At 37.1% G+C, this 13,491-nt stretch overlaps 1 protein-coding gene across 5 annotated transcripts in view; it reads right to left on the reverse strand.

Annotated features, from left to right (window-relative positions):
- The window catches only part of LOC128259070 (regulating synaptic membrane exocytosis protein 2), a 77,385-nt gene that overhangs the window by 31,640 nt on the left and 32,254 nt on the right, over nt 1-13,491 (reverse strand). For all 5 annotated transcript variants that reach the window (XR_008268013.1, XM_052991206.1, XM_052991202.1 and 2 more), the window contains 3 exons: nt 11,579-11,995; nt 6,189-6,324; nt 3,258-3,598 (listed from right to left, as the gene is read on the reverse strand). Coding sequence is in view for 4 of the 5 variants with exons in the window: in XM_052991206.1 (XP_052847166.1) it covers nt 3,258-3,598; nt 6,189-6,324; nt 11,579-11,614 (513 nt within the window). In the remaining variant the exon portion in view is untranslated. The remainder of the gene's footprint in view (nt 1-3,257; nt 3,599-6,188; nt 6,325-11,578; nt 11,996-13,491) is intronic.

The raw sequence follows: 13,491 nt of genomic DNA on the forward strand, positions 1-13,491 counted from the left end.
TCGCCCCCCTGCCGGCGAGCACGTCACGGGAAAAATCCTATTTCCAGGACCACTACACCCTCCACACACCCACACAAATTGAAGGGGACACAGGTGCACAGCCTGCATCATTTTCATCCCCTCAAGTCCACCTCGCTGCATTTTCCACTTCCATTTTTTTCCTTTTTCCGCGGCACGCCCGCACAATGCTCGTTACATTTCCACCTGGCTGCTGATTCACTTTGCCCAGCGGCTTCAATCGTCATGTGTGTCACCCTCTACCCTTCCATTTGTGCCGTGCCCTCCCCCTTCATATTCAATGGCTGCCCCGGCTGAAGCTGCTGCCATTGTAATTAAGTCGCTGCACAGAGAAAAACCACCAAAAAGTTTTGCGGGCTATCAAAATAGTTGGTTTTTGTGACTTATTTACAGTTTCACAAATTAGTCTAAAATAAAAAATGTCATATTTATTAATTTAAATTTGTTTTGATTTTCTATCTGTTAGGCTGATTATAAATTTTTACGATAACTTTTTTTTTAGTACTTATTATTTATCTAAAAAGTTTTATTGGTTGGTTATAAGCGACAGTTTTCTTCTTAATTTTATTCATTATTTGTTAAGCATTTGAGTTATATTTAAGTTTAATACACTTTGATCATGAAGAATTTTTTTTGGGATATAAGTTTGACAATTTGATTTTTATCAATTTTCGGTGCAGCTATGCACATGGCCGGCACTGTAAGCCACAGCTGCAGTCTGAAACTAGAGCCCGGCTCTGGTTTATTGTCTCTGAGCTCCCCAGTTGCGTGCTCTGTAATTACACGGTGCTGCAGCGCGGCAATGTGGCAGTGTCGCAGTGTGTGGCAGCCAGTTCATGATCCTATCATGAAATCGAGTGAAAAGTTATTTCCTAGCTGCCACAGCAACGTCAGAATAAAAAGAGCAGCCAAAGCCAAGCACACACTGCATGCTCATGGAAATTTAAGACTTATTTTGCGTTTATCGCGTATGCAATAGCAGCCTGAAATCGATTTTGATGTGAGAGCATGAGAGCTTAGCTCTGAGGAGCAAGTTGTGCATGTAGCAGCAAATGAGCCACAACAAATTTCTATACAATCAAGATTCACGAATTTTGTCAGTCTTCCTTTAACTTGTCGCTGAAGTGCATATTATTGTGAAAATGTTGTCACAAAGTTTAAGGGATTATATTACTTATAAATGTGTCTAAGCAAATAAACAAACGTGTCAATATATGTTATTTACACTTACCCTTTTAAATTTATAAAATAATTTAAATGAAGTCAGAAATCAATTATATAAAGTGAGAGCTTAGCTCTCGTACTTTCAAAGGTGTCTAAGCAAACAAATAAATATGTATATTGAGCAAAGTATTCATTTACCCTTTAATATTCAAAATTAAATTAAAACAATACCTCATCATTGACAACTCTAATTTAATTTTTGCCATCATAAATTTAAATAAACACCTAAGCTGATTTCTAGTTATCAATTATTTTTGGCTACTTTCAAAAGATTTATGTGCGACACTGATATGGCTATTGGTTGGAAAGTGCTTTAATTGGTCAACAATAATTATAAGAAAACCATAAAGGAAAAAAAAGTAATTTGGGCTTAAAATTTCATATTCCAGCACTAGTTTTGTGCACTAGAAAATAAATTGAAGTTTAGTATTATTCTAACCTTTTTTTCGGCTTTAAGTCAAAATTACTATCTCGTTTTCTCCGAGTTACTAAAATCAAATTGGCATTTCCCAACATATATCATAGTAAAATATAAATTGCTGGATTAAGAAATGGTACTCTAAAGGGTTTTCTGCACTTAAAATAACGAGTACTTTTAGTACTGCTCTCATAATTTAATCCGGACTTTAAGTAAAAATTACTTTCCTATGTTCTCCAAGTGACAGAAATCAAATTCTTATTTTTCACCATAAATTAAAATTCGTGATTACAAATTCTTACTATTTTCATCATTTATTCCGGAAAAATTATTATATCTTTTTCTTCGAGTGACTGAAATCAAATTCCCATTTGGCAACGACCATATCTGGAGTTCATGAACAATTGAATGGCTGTCCAGTGCCCAGTGCCGTATGCTCTAAATGATTATTTCAGCAGCGAAGCCTCTAAATGATGGGATACCTCCTACTTTGCCCCAAACTCTCAAACCAGACCCATAATTACGCTGGGCGGGCATAACAGGCGGTTATTTGTGGGTTGGTTGCTCTGTGTGTGCACTGTGTGTGCTGTATCCTGTAGTCAACGCCCATGAACATCAATTTCAATTAGCCAAAGTGGCCAGGTTGACAGACAAACGTTAAATTTTATGTTCAGGGCGTTGGCGTGGCTTCTTGACAAATTACCACAAGTTCGGGTGAAGACAATGTTGCACGGTGTGGCTATCAATGATCATTATGCGGCCAGTGTTGATGGTGGAGAAACAGTAGAAACAATGAACTGGACATTGGGGGCATGCATCCAAATTCCTATACCCTCCTCCAAAAGGGGGATGCCATTTAATCTCGTTAATTTGGCCTTTATCTTGTTAATGCCCCGCGATGAATAGGCCGCAGTTGAGCCCAGTTGGCCATTGTCCATTGTCACCGAGCCCCTTTCGCCACCACCGTCAGTAATCTAATTTATGCTCACTGACCCATGCCCCTTCGCTTCTGTGGCTTTTGTTGCCACCCACCCAGTCATTATCACGGCAAAAAAAATGCAATTTCTACTCTTTGTTTGAGAAATTGAGTTTGCTACTCTGGTTACGTGCAAAAAATAGCTTTGTTTTTAAATCACAACTGACGGAATAATAATTTTAATCATATATCACAATCAATAAGTTTTATTTATTGATTATTATTATTATTGTTATTATTTATATTTGACAATGTAACAAAGTGCGAACAAATAGCTCTGTTTTTAAATCACAACTGACGAAATATAAATTTTCATCACATATCATAATCACTTAGTTTTAATATGCACAACAATATAAAATGTTTCTTTCACTTCTTGAAACTTTTAAATGTTTTATGGCCAATTTAAAACAGTTCTGATTTTGCCATATATATTTCCAGTGCCCGACTACGCCCTCGACTATTTTCTTATTAATGAAGTCCGGCCGAAAGCCAGTGTTTAATTCTGCGCGCGACCACGCGGCCATGGCGCATTGCCTAGTGGCCCGGAAGGTGCATCCTGGACCCATGTCCTTTTCCCCGAATCCCTTTTCCCCTTCACCGGTTCCTGGCACAACTTACCGCATCCTCGTGCTCGTCCAGCTTGCTGTAGCTGGCGCAGTCCTCGCACACTCGCTGCTGGCACTCGAAGCACGTCTTGTGGTAGTCGTCCGGCTTGAAGGACTTCAGGCACACCCTGCATGCCCCCGCCCTGCGTCCTGGCTCCTGTTTGGCCGCTACCCCGCCCCCTCCGCCTCCGCTGGTCGCCGTGCTGCTGCTATTGTTGTTGTTGTTATTCATAGTGCCGCCGGAATCCTGGTGCTGCTGCATTTGCTGCTGGCTTTGATAGCTGGGCGAGCCGTAACTGCCGCTGGTATCCGCATCCGTCGGCACCAAAGAGGGGCGGGGCGACATTTTATTAACTTTTTAAAAGAGAAAAGACAAGGGATTAGGTTACACTGGTAAAAAAAGTAGTAAATGTAAGTATTTCACACTCAATTTAAATATTTTTTCGCTTTGATTTTCAGTTTTGCGGATTAAAGTTATTTTAAATATGGAAATATTACTACTTTGTCATATGACTATTTTCAAAGCTGGTTTTTATATTATATTATAATATCTATTACTTCCTTGTTAAATTCAATAGCCAAGAATTTGTTTGAACTATTCCATTTTTGTATCAGTGTATGTAATCAATTACTGAGCCAACCAAGCAAAAAGCCAACCCTCTGGCTCTATGGAAACTTGTTGATTTTCCACCGATTGCATGAACTGACCCAAATGCAGTGTGTGTGCTTGCCATTCTACATTCTATGCTTAATTTGTTGTCAGCGCACATAATTTGTTTGGTCTGCTAATTGACCAAGCGACTGGCAGGCAGGCAAATGCAATAAATAAAATAATAATCGGCTAAAGCAGATATATCTGACCGGCCTTCGTTATTCATTAAAAGACAAGGCCAAAAGTGTAAATGGCAGCTAAATTGGATTAATTGCAATAGGTAGATAAGTTAAACAATTTTTAAGCCGATTAAACCAATTTATATATTTAACTATTAACTAGCTTCAGTTGAAAAATAAAATGCCCATGATTTATAATAAAATATCTGTTACCATACAAATATAAAAAATTAACTTTTAGTGTACTATATTTTCAATTCTATTAACGTTTCTTACCGAATTAGCCCACAAAATTAATATAATCCAACAACGCAATTGAAAATACAATTAAAGAATTTATTTATCTATGCTTGCTCAACTGTTATGCTAAGATACATATACTCCGAAGCATATGTAAATAAAACAATGTGGATGGATTGTATAACTTATGAGTTTGCCTGTGAGACTGAAGCACTTTACTAAATTACATAAAATCACTTATGCAACAAATGATTTTTCATTCTAAGTGGGTTTTTTTTCCTCTGCAGCGGAAAAACCTGACAAACTGATATCTTTTTCCCCTGAACTGGCACACATTTATATGATTATATGCTTATACACAGCGAGTATGTGTTTTATACATATAGTATTTCACCCTTGAGAAAATGGTGAAAAGTTTTATGCGGCCCGGAAAAAGTCGCGGTGCATTAGTCACAGTGAGGAGACAAGGACAAAGGTGTGCTTTTGTTGTGTGTGCCTTGCATTGCTCATACGCACAGTTGCACCCTGTGCTTTTCACCTTTTGGCAACTCACGCTTGACATTTTCAGCCGTAAAAGTGGCAAAGCAAATATAAAACAATGCGAGGAAAAACCTCGTTTTCCCCTATTTTTCTTTGTTGCAAAAAAAACGATTTTACCAGCTCTAGGGAACACTCAGGCTACAGAAAAGAAAAAAGAAAAAGCTATTAAAGTATCCGCAAGTTTTCTTCTGCTTTTAAATTATGTGTCAGCTCTTGACTGTGGTTAGCCACGAAAATCTGGAGATTTGCCAACTGCCCTACAGCTGGATGTGCATCCAAAGGGACACACAAGTGCCAAAATATTTGCCCAAATTATGTGCTGCAAATCTGTCTCGTTCTTTTACGACTCTGCTAAATAAACATCGTGAAATAAGATTTCATTTCGTTCTAATAAATCGAGTGGCTTGGCCATAAAATCAACAAGCCACAGCATTCGCTTTGCTGGTGGCCAACTAAAATGTGATAAAAATAACACAAAAGTCAACACCACATTCTCATGTTTCCCGCTGCTTCTGTCACTACTACATACTAAATAAATACAGCAGTGTTTAAAATAATAGTGGCATAACATGGTTTTAAACGAAGAAATTATGGAGGCATTACATGCTTTTAAACGTAGAAACAAAAAAAATATTAAAGGTATTTTATGAAGAACATTATATAATATATGAAATATATTGAAATATAGCACTGATTATTTGTTATTTTTATTTTAATAAATTTTGATATTGCCTAACAGATTAGCCTAATACATTTTTAACTTGTAACGTTGTCTTGATGTTACATAAATTTTAAATCTCTCAAAAAGCTGGTTTAAGAAAATGTATGTTGATTTAAATTTTTAATATTTATTTTTTTTTTAGATTTGTGTAAATTTTAAGGTTCAACTGTTATTATTATTAATTTTATTAATTTGTTTGCTCATTATTTGTGTATTATTATTTCTATTATTTTGAACAGAACTGTGAATAGTATACCACGACTGATGCTGAAACAGTAGTCCACAGATTTTATTGACCTTCTTGGCAGCATTTATGGTCACCATAACAACAGTGACAGTGTGAATGTCGATGACTTGGCATTGCAGTAACCACTGACTTCTTGCATAATTCAATATGTGATGCAAACGAGCGTAAGCAGCAAATATTGAGTATACGCGCCGTTAGCCGCCGAATGCTCATTGCCAAAGACTTACGTGCATTCGCACACACACTCGCACACACACACAAAGTTTGCACAAAGTTTAGCCAGCTGGCTTAACGGGCACTTGTATGAAAATTCATGCCATAAATTCGCCTGCACTTACAGCAAGGATAACCAAACACAAACTTACCTTTGTCTGTGACGGTGAGCAGCGAGGAGGAAATCGTGGCCTTCATCTTGTTCAGGGCCCCCGTTTGGGAGGCCCCGCCCCCGGAATCCGTCGCATGTTGCTGCCTTTCGCTGGCCTGCTCATCGGTGGCCACCATCTGTGGGAAAATAAACAGGGGAGAACAGAGGGGAAAGGTGAGAGGTTAGCGAGAGTGCGGTGCTAAGTCAAAGTAAATGTGGATAAACATTGGCGTATCGAGCTGTGAGTTTGATTTGTGACAGCTGTAAATCTTTATTCGGCTATCGGGTATCAGCTGGTCATGAACATAAAACTTGGTCCAAAACGAGGAGATTATTAGCCGTGTAATACCACGACCTCAAGTCAGCCGTTTTCATCAGCTAAGAGTCTTATGCAACAGCTTATGCTTTATTTTGAAGGGGTGATGTTTTAAATATGTAACCTGGTTAAGATGAATTTAAGTGGTTTTAAACATTTTAATAAAATATGTTGTTTGGCACTCAAACAGCATTAAATACAAATATCTTATATGTATTTATAACAAAAAAATAACAAATGAATAATTAATTAATAAAACTGATTTCATAAGGATAGAAGATATTGTTTGTAAAAAGAAACAGGTGCAGATTTGAATATAATCTATTAAGGCAAGTTTAACTGATAATAAAATACAAATATCTTAGATGTGTTACAATAAATTATAAATTAATTAATAACTTAAAAGTGAACAAAATTGGTTCAATACAACATAACATTTTTCTAACAATATAACTGATTTTTATAGTTAGAAAATATATGTATATAAATAGAGAGATGTACAAATTATTTGATTTTATCAGAGGTTTCAAAATACGTGATCTGATTAAGGGAAATTTAAGTGATTTCAATTAATTTTAATAAAACGGGCATCATGGGCATAATCATGTTCTTAAAATAAACTTAGCTAGCTTAAATATACAAAAGTAAAGTATAAATAAACGAAAAATTGCAGCATGCTTATATTCTTCTTTATAATAAGGTTTCTTTAGAATAAGGTTTATATGTGAAATATCTCAAAATCATTTTCTAATCCCGCGGCTTAACTAAATTAGACGAATATAACCATCAAATTCCTGGCAAGAAAACAGATTTCCCTGTGAGTAAGAAAACAGGTTATTGTCCTGGTGTTTCTCAGATTTTCCCTTTTTTTGCACAGTCATCACGAGCAAGCAGGTGAAAGTAACGCGGTGCGTTTTATTTGATTTTTTCTGGGTCTTGCTGGAGGCGTCTGAAGCGCAACAAATTGCCAAGAAATCGTAAAGTGTGGCAAGTAATTTTTGATTAAACAACGGAGAACCAAAAGCAAAAAATCCAGCAGCCATAGCGGCTTTCAAAAATTGCCGTCATTCTTTTTAATGCATACAGACTGTGAGAAGGGGGATTCACCGGGCTGTGTGTGTGTGTGTGTCTGTGTTTCAGAGGGAAGAATAACAATTGGAGGCGACTAGCCGACCAGCCGAGCCCCGAAAACATAAGTGCTGCTCTGCTCTGTCAGCGTTTTATGAAGTGGAAATTTTCTATTTGCCAAAGCGCCAACGAAACCGGAACAAACAGCCGCTCTGTTGACTACACTTAAAACAATAAATAAAAATGTACTAGATCTACACTTAAAACGAGATTTTTAAAGCCAAAATTATAAATATTTTTTAAAAATATAAAATTTTAAAATGTAATGGGGAAAAATTGAGCGTTCAGAAATCTAAAGAAAAATTTTACCTTAATGTATTATAAAGAATATAATTAATTCGAAGCAATTTTTGTTTTAAAACAAAATATTGTAATGGACTAGATGAACACATTAAACAGAACTTGTTGGGCCTTACACGCCGTATTTTTTATTGGCTTACAAATAAATTTATAGTGATATTTTTATTATTATAGTTTTAGAAAAAAAAGGATTGTTTTCCTTATACACATGTCTTTTATGTGTTAATCCTACGTAGGTTGGACATGAAATAATAGTGCAATAGACTAAAATGTTTTTCCCCATGCATTAAGGGCCTGCCATATAGAGTATATCCTTCTCTCTCGCACAGCGCAAATTACGCTAAGTGCTTTTGGCTGCAGCGTTTTTGGCTGCCTACCTTTTGGGGCAGGGGCTTATAGGGTTTTAGGGTGCTATAAGGGGGTTACGAGGGGGATTTGGGGGGACTGGGGCACCCAGACATTCTAGGACCCTGAAACTAGGCGGCATCTAGTGTCAGATTATGGCCGCTTTGTGCTCAGCTTGGGGTACATTTTTGATGATGTCATTTGATGTCGGCCTGGCAATATTCATGCTGCGGATTTATGGGCTCCTTGGCTGCTCTCTTCATTTTCCCCATGAAATCGTAGTGTAATGTATAGTTGTTTGTTCGGAAGAACCACGTAAAACCACCTCTCTACCTACTTACCTACAACGCAACCCAAGCCAACCCAAACCAACCCACTTAATTTATGTGCTCAGGTGTCTGAGGCCATTTTTCTTGCTCAAGGGTAAACCCTACTCTACTACTCAGCATTCTTCTCGGTTTTCCGCTCCTCACACAATTATTGCCGTGTTAATTTTGTCATTTATTATGATTTTTTCTTGGCTGGCTCTTATGGCCCGAAGCCGCAAATAGTTTCATGTTTAGTGCCGAAAATTATGTGTTGACGTTTAAGAGCTGCTGCTGTTGCCGCCTCCGTGGGTTTTCCTCCTCCATTTCCTCAGCTTTTCCACTTTCTTTTCCGCCACTTTTCCCCCAGTTTTCCACTCGCTTTTCCATATTATGGCGCGCAATATGTGCGCCCTTTATGGCCGCAAAGTATGCTACATAAAACAGCAGTCAATGCCAGATGAAATGAGGAGAAAGTTGGTAGCCAGCCGAAGGAGAAAGTTGCGCCTTGTCTGCCATGAATGAATGCGTTTGCATTCCGACAGGACAGCCATCGACATCCTTGCAGCCGGAATGGAAATCAATAGCAACTGAAATGAAGGCAGCGAGCAAATACTTTGCCACTTAAAAGTTGCGCACAAGTTGAAAACGAATGTCTTGCGATGGAAAACGTATCTAGGTATAAAAAGATATTTAAATAATAATAGTGCTCAATAAATAATATAAATATTTCAAAACGGTATCCAATTAAATAGATATAAAAAGCTATTGGTATTTAAAAAATAGTGAAGAAACTGTTTTAAGTTCTTTTATAATATAGATAATTTTACGAATGTCTCAATAGTATATAAAGCTATTAATATTTTAATAGTTATAAAATATCAAATTTATTATCCTGTGAAGGATAGTAATTTAAAGGCGCCTGTTTTATGGCAATAAACTTCTTTCATTTTGGCATGGCTGTTTTTAGTATTTTGGTTTTTTAAAAATTTGTTAAAAAATACTATTATATTTAATAAGTAATTACTATCTACCTACCAACTTACCCTCACTTTGTCGACTTAAATGTATAATAAAGTTTTATCTTATGAAAAAAAGGGGCCTTATTTATGGCCACAACATAAGTTGCAATGTTAATTTAAAAATAGTAATAAATTGCAAGTTTTACTGAATTTTCTTGTATTTCTTGTACACTTTTTGCCTGAGTAACAAGTTGCTTCTGGGGCAGGCACGTGCTTGTCATTGGACTCAAGGCTTCGAGTTGCCTGTTGCAAGTGGAACGTTGCCTGTTGCTGTGGCCTGTTTATGGCCGGCACCCGGGCACAATAAAGTGCAGCACACTGACACAGGACACTGGACAACCAACTGGGACACGTGTGGTCAGGATGGCATTGGTCACGATAAAATGGCCAGGATGGAATGGCCAGGAGCTGTCCACAGGCAACCGCAAGCAAATGTGTAACGAGCCAAGTGCGGCAGTTGTTGGGGCAACGTTACAGCGGCAGGACTATTAAGAAAATTGCATCAAATAAACTGCAGGACGACCTCACCCGTGTCCTGAGTGTCCTTTGATGCCCTGCGAATTTGCCGCCAAATTCCAAGATGTACCCCGACTTAGGTTGTTAGGCATTTGAATGGCAAATAGAAAAAGTTTGCCAAATCCTTTGCTGCCTGCCAACAGACTTGCTAACAGACTGTCAACGGCTCATCATTGTCTTGAGATGGGTTCTTTCTTCTGGCTGAAGGAGAAGTTAGACCGCTTTGATTTCGTGCTTCATTTGGTCTAATCAAACTTGGCGAAATCACAAAAATCTGCAGCATTTAGTTTGCTTGTCAGTCTTTGCCCTTAATTTCCAACTTGGTTTTTATTAACTTTGCAAAGAATTTTGTGCCAAATAGGAATTTCTACGGAATTTACACTCTTCGAAGGCTTTTCGATTTCTCTTCCTCTTTTTTGTGTTATTTTTGGCTTCACACCAGTACCTATAATTTTATTCTCTCTTTTTTCCTTCCTAATACCGAAAACAATTTCCGCATTTTAAAAAGGAAAAACCAACCCGAAAGGCAGGTGGTCGGCAGGTTTCGGCAGGATAATTGAACCCACTTCGATTGCCAGACAGTCCGTTTGCGTTTTTATGTGTGTATTTTTGATATTTTTTGGGGCTCTCATAAACAAAAGGGAAAATCAGTCAGGCGGGCAAAGCATTTAAAGGGCTTTTTAATTAAAAAGTTTTGTTTGCCCTTCCGCAGGGCGTTTGTTTTTGAAGCCTGTTTGAAAAGGTCTTAAACAATTTGAAAAACTCAAACATCATCCTGCAGTTGCTTTGTGCATGCAATTTTCGTAAACAATAATATCGAATTAACACTTACAATTTATTTTTGGGAATTTACAAATAGAAAAAAATAATATTGCTATGTTTTTAGAAATTATTAAATGAATAAATAACTATGTGATTAGTGCATTAATTTATAAGTAAAAATACTTGCAGGACTAGGATAATAATAAACATTTATTTCAATTGCGTAAACAATAACATTGAAATAATATTTAAAATTATTTTAGAAATACAAGAACTGAACATGAAATTTTACTAATTTTACTAGTAAATTGAATTGATATGATATAAAAGTTATTGAAGCTGTTATAACAACCACTTATTTATTTTTTTGTTCCTCTCATTTATAATAAGCTTAGAAAATTATAACAGACTGGAGATTTTTTATTTTATTATTCCTTTTTGGAAAACAAAGCAGATCCGATTTTGCCAATTAAAATTTAAGTGTATGCACTTCTTTTACAGAAGCCAATTGAATTAAAAATTCAGGTTTTTATATCATTTCATTTTGCTGCTCATTATCATGGCGGAATAATTAAAGAATCACAACTGGCGGATGAAATTGAAATTAAGCATAAATTACGAGCTTCTGCCAGTGACAATAACAAGGCCGCAGTGCTGTGATTTATATATATTCATTAAAAATCGAAGTGTCACTTACCTTCTTCATGAATGACATCACATTTGTTGGCAACATTTCGGCGCCTTTTTTACTGCTTTTTGCCTCGGTTGAGAAGAATCGGTTTTGCGTTTACGTTTTCGTTTGTCGTCGTTTTCCGTGTGTATTTAAAGTGCAATTAATCATGCATCCGCCGTGTTGGACGTTGCGTATACGTTATGCGCGTTATGCTCGCTTTGTTCTGCTCGCTTGTAAGCCGGCTTAAGTCATTTCGATTTGTTTTGTTTTCGTTTCTTTTCAACGTATATTTTGTATTGGCCATTTTCATTGGATATTGGCACTCCAGCAGTTCAACATGTTCCGGATTGATTTATGTGCAGCTCTAGTTCCACTCCTGGCTTTTAATTAACTTTGGCCATAATTCACAAGTGTTATTGCTGCCGCCGGCTGCAGCTGTTCCTATTTTGGTTGAAAAACACGAAAAAGAGTACCGAGAAAGAGGCGGAAAATTATAATTAGTCATTTGGCAGTTGGGCGCAAGTTGCACGCGTCGACTTAAAGTGCTCAAAACACGGACGTGTAATGGTCCGCCCGGCTTACACCGTACTTAGCTGGGCTCCATAAATTTCCCTACGATAACCATCAACTGAGTTTTCGGGCTTTTCCCGCTTTCCCGTTTTTCCGGCATAACAAACCAGCCAATACACACGCACACATGCTGAAAAGCGGTGAAAGTCGAGCGGAGAAAGTTTATAAGGCGGAAATAATGTGTTGCCTAGCATGCAAAAAGCCCCTTTTCCATTGTGACCTCTATAATAAGTTGGCCCTGTTAAGTGGGTTAGCCAACGAAACCGTAAAGTTAACACACGAAACTGATTTTCAATAAGTTATTTTAACCCAGTACCAAGTTAAAGCTGTAATGTGAATGAAGTTGCTTTTAAGACACTATTTTTAGAGCTGTAATCAGAGGAACACAAAAGAAAAAGTGCAACAAATTTAATACGAAATTCAACTTATTTGTAATTAGTTATAATTTTTAAAATCTTTTGCTCCCTTCTTTACAAATAAAAACAATATATATATAAATTTAGAAAGCCCTAACTCTGTTGGTGACCTATTAAAAATATAAAAATATTTTGAAACCTGAGATTAAATAGTCAAACAAACTTTTTAAGTCCCTTTTTTAGTATGCATAGTATTTTTAGCCCAAAAATGTTTTATACATGACAATGATATAATTCTTAAAATATTAAAAAAATAACATAATTAAAGGTTTGTTTTTTGAGTGCATAACTGCTTTGCTAAGCTCTTCGGCTGGCTGATAAGCTGCTCTAGACTATCGCCATCGAGCAGAGCAATCAGAATGCTTTGGCCAGCTTATCGGACATTCACTGCAGTTGGGATGTACGTACTATGTGGTGCACATAAAAGGGGAACTCGGAGCTGGCTTTGCTGTTTGCCTTGAAATGGAATTATTAAATGAAAAGACCCACATAGCAATTCAATTGTCGAGCTATACGCTCGATTTGAGCTGCATAGGGATGAATATATAGTGTGTGTGTATGGTTAGGGGATATATATACATCCCAATTGCCATTGATGTTGCCAACGGACAACGGATTAAAAGCAGAGGGATGCCGATCAAGTTTGGAAGTTGCAAACTTTGAGCCAAGTCATTGGCGCAGAATGCAGTTATTCCACTTTTTTACAGCCATTTGAAAAGTTCATAAAAAGTGATGCGACAGGGGGAATGTGTTTACGCCCAATGAAATAGCACGACTTGCCAAATGAGCGGGCAAACTTTGAAATTGTATTTGGTGAAAAATGAAAATTAGTTGCCGCTTGAGGCTGTCAAAATGCCAGCGAGAGGACATGCATTCCGCCCAGCGAAATCAGGACTTTTGGATTTTTGGACGAAGATGTAAGGCAAAGTGTTACAAGTGTTTGGTCGCAGC

The sequence above is a fragment of the Drosophila gunungcola genome (genome assembly GCF_025200985.1).
Source record: "Drosophila gunungcola strain Sukarami chromosome 3L unlocalized genomic scaffold, Dgunungcola_SK_2 000005F, whole genome shotgun sequence".
Classification (NCBI taxonomy): domain Eukaryota; kingdom Metazoa; phylum Arthropoda; class Insecta; order Diptera; family Drosophilidae; genus Drosophila; species Drosophila gunungcola.